We start from the raw sequence: 17,866 nt of genomic DNA, 5'->3' as shown, positions 1-17,866 counted from the left end.
GGCTGATCTCATGGAATGGTAATATATAATTTTATTACTCCGATTCTATGGTCGAATCCACGATACCATGGTAATACACACTTTATTATTCTGAATCCATGGTCGAACCCACGGCTGATCCTATAGATTGATAATAAATAACTACTCACCTTTATTACTCAGTTTCATGAACCATTCTCCACTGAATTTCATAAATTAGTAATAAATACTCAATAACCGGGCATCTGGACCATCACTGAGTAAGCCCCAAGAAAATGGTGCAAGTGTACTCGACAATGATGCATGACCGAGCACCCGAATGCACGAACGAGCATTCGAAAATATGGACAAACGAGGAATCCTACACAAAATAAGAGAGAGAAAATAATATTAAAATAATAAAAGTGGCGCCTAGGGGACCGGGCCCACCGGTCGACCGGTCATGCCGCCGTGGCCAGTCCCCCACGCCTTTTTCCTTTATTTTAATTATTTTAATTATTTTCATGAACTCATGAAAACTCCTTCATTCTAGCAATTTTTCTTGTTTGAGCAAAACTCATGGTTTCTCCATATTTTTACGGTTTCATGAAAAATAATAAAAAATAGGGAAAGATGTTGCGGGACCGGGCTACCTGGCCAGCCAGTCCCACACCTTACAATCCCTAGTCTTTCATAATTATTATTTCCCTCGTCTCATGAAACTCCTCAGTTTGAGCAAAAATCATGGCTTCTTCATATTTTCTCAAATATTGCTCAAACCATGAAAAAGCCAAAAGTCAAATGATCACATGAACGACTAGGCTATTCACGAAAAATATTAAAATATCATTATTTTAATATTCTAAAAAATTGATGAAACGAGCAAAGTTCTACTTGCTTATTCGAGCAAAATCGAGAATTTCAGTCAAAGATCAAACTCTTCTGAAAATCCAAAATATTGCTCAAACGCACACCAGAAAATACCGAAACTCTCAGGACTGAGATACGGACATTGTGGTGACACGTGCATGCTCTCTTGACCGACCAAGGGAGGCTCTAAGGCTTGCATGGAGCCGGTCCCACACGTTTTCACGATTTTGACCTAATTTGGGCAATTTCTCATATTGGGTCCAAACTCTTTCCAACTAACTTGGAGTTTGCTCAAACGGCCATCAGTTGGTCCCACGACCACCAAGGGACGGTCTCATGCCCTCTTGGTCGGTCTCTCACTTTTCCATAATTAGGTTTTATCACCTAATGCTCAATCGAGCATTATTTCCCTGGTGCATGCTCACTCAGACACTTGGGAACCACATGGACGTCCATCATCCCATGTGGTCGGTCCATCCATCACTCATGACCTATTTTCACCAATTCATCAATTGACGAACAAGTGATCAAGAATTAGGGTTTCGAATAAACGCTCCACAAATCATCCTTATGAGCAAGATTCAAACATTAATAAATTTATGTTGATTCGGCAATCAACATCATATTTTATTGGGTCACGTTACCAATAAATAATCTGTCGAATTGAGCAATACTTGCTCAGTTGCTCGAATATTGATCCAACTATCAATATTTAGTAATTCGTCGAATCGAGCAATACTTGCTTAGTTACTCGAATTTAACACTATTTTGCTCAGACGAGTAATATCAACATAAGAACACGTATGTTCAATCCATGAATCACTGAGCATTAGTAACTCATGCTCAATTCAATAAAACTTAGACTCACTGTCTAATCAGTCAACAACTGACTAATTAATACACGTCTGCCTTGCAGACTTCAAAAATCATGACACATCAATCATGTCACATGGAGGGATATTACTTGGGGTTTTGGTCTGGCGTCCTACGACACGTGGATTCATCCATGATGAGAAATGTGAGTAAGTCGTGCAAACGGTTGAAGGAGTTAGCAAAGTATTGGGTGGACGGTTAACCAAGTTTCTGCACGACCTGGAATCGGTTTCACCATGATTTCCCACTTTCCCACTCTTTCACTCAAGAAACCGTCACACTTGCAGGGATTAAGGTGTTTATTCTGACAATATAAATAAGTCTCTGGATCCATGATTGAAAAAGGATAATTTTTCGAGTCATCACTCTCAGAAATTCCATCAATCGACCAGAACTTACTTTGAACTCAACAGTTCACAGAAAACTTGCAGAAACCTTCAACACATCCACAATCCCTGATAATCATTAATCCCGCATAACTCTCAGCTTCCCTCCTACAGATCAACCCATCTCCCTCTTTGTGACCGAATTGACTTTGGAATGGCCATTGAATTGGTTTAGGTCGGAATCCTACAGATTCATCTCTCGAATCTAAGCACTCCCTTTGCAGTGCATCTGTGTGAGGTTGAGCAGTGTGCTCAGTTGAGGAGTCTCGACAACACGTCCGTCTCTTCAATTCCCTAAAAAAATCAGCAAATCGTTTTGCCCCATCTACAACAGCTCAACTACAACACTCGCAATATTAACACCATCGCCGTTACCCATTTACTTCAACACCAAAACAATCAGCAGTTCCACCACCCATTACAATTCTCTCATTACAAGCTGCAAACCCCATTGTAACAACACCCATAACTTCAGAGTCACTCAATACTCCAACCATTACACAAACCTTATCACCATCTCTATCTACCGCTATAATCATCCACATGCAACAGTTCATACATGCCTTAACTCATTCATCTAAACTCTAATATAGGCAACCCTACTTATTGAAACTGAATCTCCATTAACTCAACACAATACAAACAAATATAACTGCAACCCTTTCATCTACAGTTCATTCATCCAACTCTCATGCCTCATCCCTGAATTCTTAAACACTACCATTAATGCTTCACAGATTCAATTAATCTACAATATGCAGCTAAAATACTATCAATACCATCTCTACTAATATTACTTCAATTCCAAGACTGATTTCAGTCTGTATCAGCACTTGTACCACCATCACTGTATCTGCAACTACCTTTTCCCAACAACAACACAACCTAAACCAGTTTCATAACTTTACTAACATCATTATCACTGAACAGCATAACCTCATTTTATAACCATCTCCATCTCAGTTTCATATAATATCATACAAACTCTATAACTAAAATAGTTCAAATCCAAAATACTAAAATTCAGATCATTTAGAGGCTTACCCAAAACACCAGCATCCTATGATTAATACTTCACCACTTACTTCAATTGGAACCCTACAATAGTCAATCATCACCATCAATTTCTTCATCTGAAACTTGACGTCAAATCCTACTATAGTCCATTCAATCACTGAAAACCCACCTCAAATCCTTCTCATAAAACATCACTTCCATGTTCTAATTCTTCCCTGAGCTTTCCCGTGAAACCCCAACTCTTTATTTCCTCAAGAACAATTCTATAACATCTAATTAACCCCATCTCAATCCTCAATCAATTAAATCCACTCATTAATTCTTCTTATTCATCACAAATCGACTTCCAGTTCATCCTGAGAAACCCTAATTCATTGATTCAATGAATAATTCTTCTTCCTTATTCTCAATAACGAAAACCCATCATCTGAAGCTTGGTTTCATCCTCAACCTCTTACAAATTCAATCCTCTCCAGAAACCCTAACTCAATTCACAACAATACCCAGTTCTTCTCCTCCCGATCTAAACCAACTACAGAACAAACATCTGCACCTTAGATTTAACATGCTTCTATAAATTTCTCACACGATAACAAACTCAATTCTTCGAATTGAGATCGACAGGAAAAAGAAAGAAGAAGCACATAAGAAGAAAAGAAAGAGAAGAAAAAATAAGAAAGAAGAAGAAGAAAAGAGAAGAAGAAAAAGAATACGAGTTTATCCTCTCAATTAGGTAGATAAGACCAAAGTTAGTTAATGGGACACTCCTCAAAAGGACAAGGGCAGCCGGGTCGGCTAAATAACAAATGACTATTTTCTTCTTCACACGGTTCTGAAGATATCTTCTTCGTCCGGTATCCACAAGACACGTTCGAGTAGTCCATTTTGCGTAACTTTTCGAGATCTATTCAACGATATTAGTTTCGTATATAGATCGTTGTTATATTAATTCTTATTAATTAACGTTCGTATTAAACTAATCGAGTAATTAGCGGCTAAGACGTCCCTTGACTAGTCCAATAGCGTTGACGAGCTTGAGGGTCTTTATAGGGAGTCTACGGAAAAAGAAGTCAAGACAATACAACAACAAGATAATCACTTGATAATAGTTACGGTACAAGACCGATTTACTGTAGGATCAATATCAAGTGTCTAGGATTAACGTACGAGTGCAATTACTTTAATTATAACTTAAAAAAATTATAATGAGGAAAGTAAAATAAAAGCACATAATGAGATTTTGTTAATACGGAAACGGCAAATGCATAAAAACCCTGGGACCTAGTCCAGCTTAGAATACTCTCTGAATTAAGCTATCATACAGAGATACTACCTACTTTGTATAGTTGAGACCAAGTAAACTACCCCTAGTAACCTATTTTCCTTAGTATCCCTGCGCCTACAATCAATCTGGCCAAGGCATGTGAATCCTAAGATAGAGTCCACTATCTTAAATTGCTTCAGACTCTCTGAAGACTTAAACACTCAACCTTTTTGATCGTCTTCCAAACAGTAAGGACTAATTTGTTTGGTAACCACTCTCTTATCTCAGGAAATCAATCAGAGATATTATAGTTGAGCGTGACAAAGGATTTTCTGTTTAAAATCAATTAAACTCCTTTGTCGGGTTTTAGATCTTCCAAGATCTAGATTAAACAAGTTAACCAGATCGAGTCAAACAGAACTACCACATTCGGATACTGAAGAGTGACACCAAATGATAGCTTGTCGATCTAAATATAACTAGTCAATAATCAGTCTATCAACAGATAAACTAAATCTAGTTGGATCCCAGCCGATAAAGTTTGTGCACGAAGATACAAAACTTGGAAAAAAAATCTTCTTGTCCTCAAATTTCAATAATCTTTTGTACCTGCATAGTAACAAACTTGACTTCTGACTTAAGATCGATCATGCACAGAACGGAGTCTGTTAATAATGGATGGTCACATGTCAATGTTAAACTCTTGATATAGTTTGAATGACCTTATGTCAGTAGAGAAAGGCTCTCAGGAATAATCAAACTAGGTGCAATCAAGACATAACCATCGTTAGTCAATCAAATCAAAAATCTAAAGTTAAAATACATTTTGTAAGATTTGTTTATGTTAAACAAACCAAACCTTACCGTGTACAACCTAAGCCTAAGAGAGTGTGGTAAAAATTAGTATGTTGACTGACTATAGCTGACCTCGATAACTGATGTTTAGTATGTGTGTAGTTATTGATGACTGCCATCTTCACACATGTGCGTGGTGTATAGGTGTCTTTGTTTTATTGGGGGTTGAAAACTACTCCCTATATAAGACATCCAAGGTAATTGACTCCCTTATGCGGTCGACAATGAGTAACCATCAAACAAACCATGTTTAAATTTTCAACTGGAGATTACTATGAAGAACTAAAATAAGGTTCTGGGAAGGTAAAATTCAAATAAATTGACAACACATTTTTATGCTGAAAAGACGAGGGTACCAAGTACACCACTAATCTTTAGAATCCAATGACCTTCAATCATATGAGTAGAGAGAATGCTTTTACAATTAAATAACTTTAATGCAGAAATAGTAAAACCACACGGTCACAAGATTGTTGTTAACAAGAAAACAACAAATGTCGAAAAACTCTGAGACCTAGTCCATGTTTGAATACTCTCATAATTAAGCCGCTATACAAAGACTATTACCAACTTCGTATCGTTGAGACCAAGTAAACTAACTCCAAGTTACCTAGTTCCATATATATCCCTGCGCCTACCACCAGTCTGGTCAATGCATGTGAACCCTAAGATAGAGTCCACTATATATCATAAGTTGCTCCATCTGATGCGAAAACACTATCGCTCAACTCATTTGGATCGTATTCCGAAACAGTAAAGCGCTAATCTGTATTCAGTAACCGCTTTATCAATCTCACAAACTAAATCAAATATGTTTGTTGAGTCATACAAAGGCTCTTCCGTTTAAATAATATAAACTCCTTTGTATCATTTAGATCATCCAGGATGTACATTATCGAGATAATCAAATCTTAGTTTACAACCTATCAAATTCGGAAAGAGAACCACCGAATGATAGATCTTCGATCTACACAACAAGAAGTGTATGAAAGATAAACCAACTTGTTGGATCCCAGTCAATCAAGTGTGCGCGAAGTATAATCACAAAGATCAGAATACCAATAAGAAAATCTTAATGTATCCGAGTCTTCAGTCTTCAATGTACCTCCACAAATAAATTGATTCCCTTTTGTTGGTCACGCATTGAACGGGGTCTGTTAACAGTGGATGAGCCTATCTTCAGATCTAAAATAGATCTGAACTTTGTCGTTTCGTAATCTAGTTCAAGTGACCTTATATCATAAGAGAACGATCACAGAATAAACAAACTAGGTGCAATCAAGGTTTAACTACCGTTAGTCAATCAAGTAAATAATTGGAAACTAAAATAACAATACGATTCTAGTTAACGACCAACGATACTTCTAGAAGATTCTTGATCCCACATAAGTCTTTTATCGCCTAATTAGGTTACTCTCCTCTCCATGTGAGTATTGCGATTAATAGTACTACTCGTCCAAAATGAAGTGCTTGTGTTCTAGATATGTTTGTAAGAAGAAAAAACTTCAATATTTATAGACCAAGATAGTCTGGATACCATGGAATTTTCATAACCGAAAATATCAAAAGATATGTAATAAATACCAATTTTCAGTTTTTCCTAATTCCAGCAAATATCCAACTAATATACCGAAACCTCTCATGGATAACAACTCAATATTATCTAGCATATAAGTATACTTTACTAATATATTTTGCAGAAATATGCTTTAATTACTGGGATCTCACCTTGAGCGTCAAGGAATATATTTGGACGATAAATAAATAAATAAATAAGATTTTAGTTCGTGTTCAAATAGTATGACGACATTGTGAACTTTCCTAAGTAGCAACTCATATTCTGAAATCTTTGTAACCCTAAAGTATATAGAGAAATCGGAAATACACTTGTTATTAGGGACCGGTCCTACAAGAGACCCTAAGGTAGGGATCAATCCTGCTACCAAACCCAAAAAAGGGATCGGTACATCAAAAGATCCCTTTTCCACTATGAAACAAATTTCGCAAGTCTACTTCCTTAATTACATTTAGTTAAACATAGTTTTCTAGGATGGAATCAACCAACAGTTCAACACAAAATATAGTAACACAGTACAAAGATAGTGTTATGTCGCATATACGAAATTCAAAAGATAAACGTTATACTTCGTATTCCAATATACCAAAGTTGTAACACAACTTGTATATTCATCCTTGAATCTTTGATCATACGTAACGTGTTAGAGCATTGCTCAGTTGAAACCACCATGTCAAGGTTGGTTGTCATATTGTAGTATCAAAACTCATAAGTCGATTAATAGATTACTAGAGTCAACTTCGTTGGTTAGACTAGGAAGTCTAGAAATGTTGAGATATACGATATTACTCTGAAGACCTGAATATTCCGAAGACGTATCGACATCAACGGTAACATCATCCTTCCACTCGAGGTTAGTAATACATGACTTGACTTGTTTCGATTTCTATATCGTAAGCTTTCAAGTCATTTCTGATTGAAAACATAACATGCGAAGTTATATATGTGAAACTCTAGTATAATAAACTTGATTATCATATTGTGATCAAAGTGTAAAGGAACAATAGATCAATAGTGATAAGTGCCTTATATTGGAATATTGATTTACGAAGTATAATGCTTATCTTTTAAATTTCATAAATGCGATATCAACATAATCTTTGTAACTCGTTACCAGATTAGTAGTGAGCATATGTTTGATTTTGTAACTAGAAAACTATGTTTATTTACATGAGCTTAAGGAAGTAAATGTATGAACTTGTTCGTAGTCGATAGGAAATAAAAAGGGTTGATGGTCTCAGCTTTCATTGAAGATCTAAGGTTGGACCGATCTTAACTGGATAAATTTTTGATGGGGGCATGCGGGACAAATCATATGTTGATATGTGTCTTTCATATTAAATTTATGTTTCCAAAAATATCAAAGATGAAGTACAAACAATTAAGACAACCAATATTTTCTCCAAAAATATATATCTTTTCTATTTTTGGAACCAGAATTTGTTGAAATCAATTAATACGAAAGACACATATCAACATCTGATTTGTCCCCCATGCCCCCATAAAAATTGTATTCATCCTATCCTATATATAGATTCAAGGTAGAACCGATCCTAGCTTATGCTGGGAGTCAAGGTAGAACCGATCCCTACCTATATCGGGAGTCAAGGTATAACCAATCCTAGATTGCTTTAGGTATCATGTTAGAACCGGTCCCAATAGGCAAAACCGATTTCTACAATTTAGGTATACTTTAGGTTTTGTATGATTTGGAAATAGTTTGCAAAATAGGAAAGTTCAAGATGTCGACATAGTGAGTAATTTGAACATATGCTGATATATTATTTCTTAATTGTTCAAAGATATTCCTTGATACTCAAGGTGAGATCCCAAACTGTCACGACCTCAAAAATTCGGGCTTCTATTGAGCCGGATTTGACCCAGTGGATCGAGTCCAATCCAACTAGCAAGACCGGATTTTTGAGACATGATTATGGAACAGACTATTTTTTTTTGAAAGAATAATAATAAAACAAAATAAAAGTACAACATGAATAAAGACGGCATAACTTAATGTCTTTCCAAATTAAATTCCAATAAAAGAGGTTCCAAATAATAATCAACATAAATATTCCAAAAGTCATAAAGCAAGAACAATTGTTTAAAAAAAATTGTTAAACTGAAATGATGTCTCGTAATAGAATAATTGAAACAAAATCCAAGAAAATGATAAAATGATAACCAATAAAAATACTCAATATCCCTGTGATATCATATAGTAGTAATTTCTTTTACGGCTAGTCTTTCTTCATTCTCTATGGAAAGGGAGGAAAAAGGGGTGAGCAAACCACATCCCAGTAGGAAGTTTCAAAAAATAATAGAGTGCGTCGAAAAACAAACAAATGCAGTAGATACAATAATAAAATTCATGCACAAAAATCCGCAACAAAAACTTATGCCAATCTCAACCACGAATACTTAACATTTCTTACTCAAAATCTTCAACCTCAAATTCCAAATCATTAATCTAGTTGTCATAGTTATTCCGGTAAACAACCCATAATTATTTCCCGAAAGGTCTTATTTTTCTTTCTTCAAATGATTCTTAATATAGTAGTCAGAGTTATTCCGGTAAACAAACCATTACTGTTCTCCGAATAGTCTTCCCAGGGTAGCCACCAGCAGTGGGATGCCATAAAGGCCTGACATTTCAGCAGCAGGCGTATATTTTTTTTTCTATAAATCATTTAAAATAAGTGCATTTAATCCTACACGCACCAAACCATGTTTAGAATCCCCAAAACTTAATCGAAGTAAGATCCATTCACTAATGCATTAACCTGACTTTCGCAAATCTAAACTCATTTCTATTCACTATTATAATGCACCAAAGTGACTTTCACAAAATACAACTCAATAATCATGCATTAATAATATACTTTTATAATAATAGAGAAACACAAAACTACCTACATCAATGTTAAAATAAAAATCTAGAATAGTAAATAAACCAGTAATAATTAGTAATCAATATATAAAATTGCATAAATAAATCAATTCATACAAAACCAACATAACAAATTTAAAAACAAAATCATGATTATTAGAATAAAATAAGATAAATAAATCAGAGTAATTTTAATGCTAAAATAGGTTTTATTTTGACATTAGGTGGAAACCCCCTACCTTTTTAGCAAATCCCAAACTCTTGATTCAATCCAAATCCAAACAAGGCATGCACAATTTCCAAGAACAAAAGGGATTAATAGCTTAGGTTTTCTTTTCTTTGTTTTTATTATCTAAAGAAAAGTAAAGAGAAAAAAAAAGTAAAAGGAAAGATAGATGAAAGTGATGGATAAAAGTGGTTTGGGTTTGCAAAATTGAGTTTGCAAAATAGGAAAGTTCAAGATGTCGACATAGTGAGTAATTTGAACAAATGCTGAAATCATATTTCTTAGTTGTTCAAAGATATTCCTTGATACTCAAGGTGAGATCCCAAACAGAAATAGTAGAGAATCTTTTTGAAATTTTCGAAATTAATATGTTTTATTTTACCAGCAATCAAAATATATCTCTGGAAATGCATATTAGTTAAGTGCTAGCTAATATTGAGTTGTCCATGAAGATTTCAGTTATACAGTTGGATATTGGTTGGAATTCATAAAACTGAATTTCGGAGCTTTATTGCATATCTTAAGAATATCTTCGGTTGTGGAAATTCCTTGGTGTCCAAACTACCTTGGTATATAAATAGTGAAGTTTGTTCTTCTTATAAACTTATCCCGATCCAGGCAAACCTCATCTTTGTTGTTTCTGGTGTAGCTGACTAATAGTATTCTTGTAGTATTATTTTGGAGAGGAGAGACATAATTAAGCGAAATCTGTTACGTCCGCTGGTTTAAATACTTCTTTAGGATCAAGAAGCGTCTATTAGTACCGTTAATGGGAAACTAGAATTGTATTTTAGAATATCACTTTCAGAAATTTGACATCGACAAATTAATTACAATAAACAAACAACATACATGAAAATGTTATAAAAAGCCCTAATTTTTAAAAACAAATAAGAAAACTGAATCCTTTTTAATCCTAATTAATAATCCATTAATATCTTCTTTTTTGAAAAATAGGTTTCCACTTCTTTTCCTAAATCTTTATCGTTAACTATCAGTTATCACATCATCCTGCAACAACCCTTTTGCTTTATTTTCCCTCTTTTTTCTAAATCTTTACCTGAAAAAATAATAATTTTAAATTAAATTAAACAATTAACAAAATTCAAATCACATAATCTTATAATATGGATATATATTAATAAGACAAAAGAAAATATAATGAGACATGGAGAAAGATAAGATAAAGAAGGTGATGTAGCAAGTGGTAGAAGGGACTGGATCCTAAAGAATGAAGGAGAAATGAAAATAAAAAATTTAAAGTTGTTGTACTTTATATACTTCTTATCAAATGAGTAAGATATAAAGTTATAATCTACGGTCAATATTTTTGTGGAAGTATTTCTTTAGGTTCGAGAAACCATCATCGTACAAGACGAGCTTAGACCAAGAACTGGTCATTCATGTCTTGCTTTGGTCACAAAGATGATGAGTTGATCTTAGTGTGTGGTTGTGATGAAGACTAAATTTTTGACTATAAATCTAATTATATATGTGATATCCTTCTTAATAGATAAAACTATTGACTTATAATCTTGTTGTGAACATAATGATTTCTAGTAAGTTATGGAAGTTATGAATACATGGAGAAGCGATGATTGTAGAGATTTTGATGAAGTCGTGTCCGCTATGTCATGAAGACTGTATGAACACTAGTCCCTCATCCTCTCAACTTCCGTTACCTCTCCCATTATTCATTACCTCCTCGTTATAGATGTGATGACACAGCGCAGGTTCTTGTAAGCCGCCAGTCCAATACCCCGATAAGAATCCCCCATGTGACATGTTTGATGTCTCATACAAAATTTATAAAATCAGGAAAATAACTTGCTAAATTAGTGAGCCAAGTTACTTAGTTCATTAACTGGTCAAGTAGACTGATCAGTATCAAGTCTAGTGAAACCAGTATGTCTAGTGATGACTTAGATTTTAGTAAGTAAATTTCTGGAAGTCTAGAAACAGACTGCATTGTTACAACTAGAATGTTGAACTTTGATGATGATGTCATGAGCATCTGAGCAAGTTGATGCTCAATGATGAGATAAATGACCACAAGCGATATATTGGATAATCTCAATCGAGATATTCATCTGCAAAATATTTGTGGCTTAGGACACTGAGGAGGTAGCTCTAACTCGAAACACGCGTGAATGATAAAAATATTACGTTTGTACGAAGAGTAAAGTACCACACAATATTAGTACTGGTATAGTGATCAATGCCAATATAGCCTCAGGGAATACCTAATGCTAGCTTGGAGAAATAATGGACTGGTGTCGACAAAGACTAGCAACGTAGGCATCGAAGATGGCGGTAGCAAAGACCAGCGTTGTGGAAATGAAAGATGACGCCAGCAAAGGCTAGCGCCTTGAGTATTGAAGATGGCGCTAGCAAAGACCAACACTGTGGATACTTTTTGCTTTTCCAGCACCATGAGCTCTGGTATTGGAGCCAACAATCTCCCGTAATGCAAAGTATTGGCACCGAAAATATTTGCACTTCAGCCTTCGTCCGAGCCTAGAGTTTGTTTATGTTGGCACCTGTATTTGGATTCCCAATTATGTTGGTATGAGTCAGTAATGTCGACTTCCAACTTCAACTGCGTTGTGCGAGCCAAGAACCTTATTCAGTTCATAGATTTCATTAGTTAAAAATTAACTTTTGAAAATAATATAAGGGTACTTTTGTTAGTAACCAAAATATATGGATAAGAGGTTTAAAACTTTACTCCCTTCAAAATTTTCATTTTGCTCAAAAACGTTCCATTTTCCCCCTCCAATTCTTAAAACGGGCAGGATATTAACATTTGGAAGAATAATTGGATATCGGGATTACAAGGAACCTTACAACACTTTAATAATCCTAGTAACAATCACTTGGTTAGGTCAGATTTAATTAATATTGAAACAAGCACTTGGAATATCTCCTTACTTACTTCAATTTTCCCTGCTGATATTGTGCACGAAATTAGTCATATATATCTTTTCAAAGACGTTAACCATGAGCTCAGAAATGATCAAATACACTGGTCTTTAACGATCTCTGGTAAATTTATTGTCAAATCCATGTACGAGAAATTGAACGAAAGCGGACTGGATGTAACAAGTCTGTCCTTACCAGAATCTTTCTGCAAATCGTTGTGGAAGCTTAATATCTCTGAAAGAATTAAGCTTTTCCTTTGGAAATGCCTGTAGAATGCTCTTCCTACAAATGCTAAACTCTTTAGTAAAGTTAAAGATGTCAACCCCTTCTATACTATGTGTAAGTCTGAAATGGAAACAACATAGCATTTTCTTTTCATTGCCCTTATGCCCAGTATGTATGGATTTCTTCTCCTAACCCTGTCAATCTCAATATAGATATTTCAGATTCTATTCTAGATAGTTGTAAAAAAAGGATGTCTAATCCTAGGATAGATATTTCTATTGAATTATTGCTTACCAAGATGCGGTTTATATGGAAAGAAAGGTGTGATAGAATTTTTGAGAACCAAATTAAGAATGTTAATTCTTTAGACATAGAAATACAACGGCACATAGACTTCTGGTCCTCGGGAAAACAAAAAACCTCTAACAAAAACATACTGGGAAAAAAAAACTCTATTCCTAATTGGAAAGCTCCAAATAAAGACACTCTAAGAATCAATATAGATGCTACTTGGATCTCTGATTTACTACCATCTACTTATGCTTTCATCTTGAGAGATGATACAGGTGATAATGAAAGAGGAAGATCAGGGCAAGCAACAAGTTCAGATCCACAAGAGGCAGAGGCTATAGGAACCCTTCAGGCGGCAATTTGGACTAAAGAAAAGCAACTTCAGAACTTGAGCATCAAAGGAGACTATGAGAGTATCATCAACTACATAAATGGCAGAAATGTAGACATTTCCTGGAAAGCTAAAGCTTATAACAAAGAGGCTAACAGAATAGCTCAGTCTTGTGACAATTTTTGGGTTTCTCTTTTATTCCTAGACCAGGTAACCAAGTAGCGGACATCTTGGCAAAACATGTTAAGTCTTTAAATTCAAGTATTGAATGGGGAGTTTATCCTCCAATTTGTAGTAGAAACCAAATTCTAATAGATAAATAAGGAACACTCAACATCCCAAATTAGATGGCTTTACTTCTTCTGTAACCACGACTCTTTTTGAGTATCAATTGTTTTATGCAATATCTTATTAAAAAAAAAAAAAAAATCTTAAAATGGGCCTTTCGGTATTTATGCTGGCCTTCACAAATAAATGACATTGGCGATTACGGGTGAGATAAATTTGATAAAGAAGGACCATTTTGGATTGTGGTTTCTCTATCTTAGCGATTACTAGCATCATCAGATTTGATTTCTTTCTGGTCTAATGGCGTCATTCGCAGATGCACCTTTAGGTGATACGAAAACAGGAGAGAAAATTTTTAAGACAAAATGTGCTCAATGTCATACAGTTGAAAAAGGCGCTGGTCACAAACAAGGTAATTATACCTGAATTATAATGCAATTGGTCTGTAATCTTTTTATTAGCATTTGATTTCGAAGTTATGCATATTCTTGGGATTTGTCTTTGATTAGTAGTTAATTCAATAAGAATCATATAAGATCTTATGCGATTCGATTTTGCAATGTGTTTCCTGAATTTCACCTGTTATTGATCATCTGCTAAAGTGACTCGTTATGATCTGAAAGAATAGATGCAACAATTTGTTGCCATGTCATTTATAGGCCAATTTTGGATCATATTGAAATTTCTAGTTATTGTTGCCTAATTAGGATGTTCAGTATCAAACATACTTCTTCATATTACAAAGCCTTGTTGAACATGTTACCCTTGTGGTTTGAAATTATGTTCTCGGACTGGAGGAGCACTAGCGTTTACCACTACAGTTAGTAATAATTTCCCTTTGGCAATTGTAAATTTACCACATTACATTGTTTTTTTGGTTGGTGGGATATTGTCATACGCAGAGAACAGGTTTGTTTGATCTTCCAGAGCATTTTCTTTACCTGGTTATCTGTTTATCTAGTTGAGTATTGCTCAATGATTTTATGAAATTTGCGTGGTTACCTTCACCACTTAGTAGTTGTCAAACATGTCCGAGCAATAGGTTTTGACTTTGATGGCTGTTCGTACCAGGGCCTAACTTGAATGGTCTCTTTGGGAGGCAATCGGGTACCACTCCTGGTTACTCATACTCGGCTGCAAACAAGAACATGGCTGTGACATGGGAGGAGCCGACTTTGTATGATTTATCTGTTAAACCCAAAGAAGGTAAGCGGCATTTCAAGTGTATCTAGTTGTACATGATATTGTTGTGAACTAGTGATAAAAGCAGTATTCCTTTACATTGGTTTAAAGATAGGAGTAGAAAGAGCTAGTGCAACACCTGGTTGGGTTCGACAGTAAAAAAGTCTAGCACACCTTGGAATCTCTCTTGGGTGGTAACCTTAAAGTTCTTAAGTAAATCTAGTGATTTTATGTGCTTGACCAGAAAACTTCTTTACCAAAAGAAGAAAGATTGATTTTCTGTGGCCCGGCCCCTGCAATCTATTATGAACACAGCCAGAAATTTGGCCCAAAGAAATCCATGATTGAAATTGCATCTAGATGACAAACTGAAATTGGCTATACTTCTATCTGCAGTACATTCCTGGAACCAAGATGGTTTTTCCTGGTTTGAAGAAGCCACAAGAACGGGCTGATCTCATTGCATACTTGAAGACTTCGACTGCGTCTTAAGCCACATCAAGTGCACTTTTGCTTCGAAAAAGCACATAACTTTGATGAATGATTTTCATACCGTATTTTCTCTCTTTTATTCCTTGCAGTCCTAATAATAAAGCATTTACAGATTAAAGCTGGTTAAGGCATTACATTGTTGGCGTACTCTTTGAGGTTCATGATTTCATAGAGTTTGCTAATGGCATTGATAATCGCACAATTATGCGGGTTTTGTGGATCATGCTTGTATTTTTGTTGTGTTGTATTTAGCTTATTGTAACAGCAAGAATAACCCAATTTGTTTGTTTTTTGAGATCTGGTTACATGAAACTGTACCAGCAAGTAACATCTCCTTTGAGGGCAAGATTCCAAGTTCACAGTGTCTCTTACAAAAACGGGCAACTTCCTGGTGAGGAAATGATCTTTAGCTTACTTCACTGTATTTTTTGTTACACTTGCGGACAGATCTGTGGGTCCTTCAACTCTCATGGGGCAATCATTTAGCCGGTCCTTGGCCCTCATTTGTCAACAGGCATGTAGAAGTTAGAACAATTTTCAGATTTTCAAGAAGCTTGGGAGAAATAATATGAAGTTAATGCTTCTGGCTCTGGCTGCTGATGCAGATCAAAACTGTACTTATTGTTAGGTTAAATAGCTCCAAAACAATATTGAAATCCAGAAAATCTAAGTGATTATAAAATCCAGCTTGAACATCATCATTTTAGGGGTAAACAGAATGAGGCAAACAAAGACAGTGCAGCTACTGCAACATTAGAATACAATATCTTCTTACACTTAACAGTAAGCAAAGCCTTAGAAAAAGCATTATGCAGAACTGATGGATCCCCAAATTGAACAACAAGCAAGTCAGAGAGTTAATACCTTCTGAAATCCCATTAATTTCCATGTAAACCCTAACCAACAATTACATGAAACAGAAGATGACATTCAGTAAGTTGCGAAATTTACAAGGATTTTTCCTAAATTACAAAAATAAAATGAAAAAGAAATCAGAACAACAACAATAAAAAAATAAAATGAAAAATTCCTCCATCATCCATTTTGTGCAGTTGTTCTAACCAAAAGAACATACCCAACAACAGCACAAACAGCGGCAACAATATTACCTTCTTTAAGAAGAATCTTGATTGCAAATCCAGTAATATCAGCTGTAATTTTCCTGCCTTCAAGAACAAGAGCTTTTCTAGGTTTTCCACAAAAGGTAAGAAGCACCAACACAGTGATCCAAGTTACAAGCATAGCTGGTATTGCAACAGCAAGAGCAGCTATCATTGATAGAACTCCAAATACAACACCTAATAAAACAGAAGCATAAAGAGCTGGCCATCCAGTAGATTTGGCTGAAGACGTATTAGAATTATACCAAACTAAGATTTTCTGAAGGAAATTCCATGAAGAGCATAATAGAAGACCATAGACCACAACAAAAAGAAAAACCCATGTTCTCCTTTTACTCATCAATCTAATTAGTAAACTGGGTTTATTCAAATTTGGGTTGCTTTCCTTTTCAATTTCATCTGCCATTGGAGGAGGAGTAGAAGAAGATAAGACTTTTTCTTGGGTTTTTAAAAATTTCTCTGTTGCTTTGGATTCTGATGAGAACAGGTTTTTCTTCTTCTTCTTCTGTTTTTCTCTTCGCCCCAAAAGAGTCCTTTTCTTTCTTTTTAATGACAATTAAGTTCTTCAAGGTACTGTGTGTCCTTCCTTTGCTTTTAGGTGGTTTCCTCTTAACTCTTATTATTAAAATTGCACAAGCTGCATTTTTTGGACCAGAAGTCTTCAGTCCTGTCTTGACAAGTATTAGAATGCGAGAGAGAGAATAGGTGGTGGTCATCACAATCATCTCTTGCTTTCTTCTTTCATCAAATATTCGTTTCACTGTTTTAAGTTTTTATTCTGTTGCGAAGCTGTGTCCATTTTTCCTTTTGCGTGTGTCAAGTATCCATTAAAGTGGAAGCCTGGAAGTAGTTTAAAGATTCCTACACTTTTAACTAAGCAATGGTGCGCTTTTGGTTTGATCATTTTCCACTACTTGATTATTACTTTGTTGCCAAGGTATTGAATCTAGACTCCGACTGTCTGTCCTCAATGGGGGATTTGTAAATGGATCATTTAGTATGTAAGAGTGTTTAAAAAACGGACCAATTTCGTTCTGGAGCAGAGGTAAATTTATTGGATGATGATCCAAATAATTAATAATGAGAGTTCGAAGTTTGAAAC

General features: G+C 35.2%; 1 protein-coding gene and 1 pseudogene across 2 annotated transcripts; one reads left to right on the top strand and one right to left on the bottom strand.

The window, feature by feature from the left end:
• Nucleotides 1–14,135: 14,135 nt before the first annotated feature.
• On the top strand, nucleotides 14,136–16,002 carry LOC113287627 (annotated as a pseudogene).
• Nucleotides 16,003–16,362: 360 nt separating this feature from the next.
• LOC113287626 lies at nucleotides 16,363–17,363 on the bottom strand. 2 transcript variants are annotated; one of them, XM_026536420.1, is made up of 2 exons: nucleotides 16,753–17,363; nucleotides 16,363–16,539 (listed from the first exon to the last, which is right to left on the bottom strand). In XM_026536420.1, the coding sequence occupies exons 1-2, from the start codon at nucleotides 17,168–17,170 to the stop codon at nucleotides 16,493–16,495; spliced, it is 465 nt and encodes a 154-aa protein (XP_026392205.1). In that variant the 5' UTR covers nucleotides 17,171–17,363; the 3' UTR covers nucleotides 16,363–16,492. The 2 variants fall into 2 exon arrangements, with proteins under 2 accessions (XP_026392205.1, XP_026392204.1); XM_026536419.1 differs by having other exon boundaries at nucleotides 16,493–17,362.
• Nucleotides 17,364–17,866: the final 503 nt, after the last annotated feature.

This window comes from Papaver somniferum, chromosome 6 (genome assembly GCF_003573695.1).
Source record: "Papaver somniferum cultivar HN1 chromosome 6, ASM357369v1, whole genome shotgun sequence".
NCBI classification, from domain to species: domain Eukaryota; kingdom Viridiplantae; phylum Streptophyta; class Magnoliopsida; order Ranunculales; family Papaveraceae; genus Papaver; species Papaver somniferum.
Note: the sequence above shows the minus strand (reverse complement) of the source record. Positions and strands in the feature narration are given on the sequence as shown.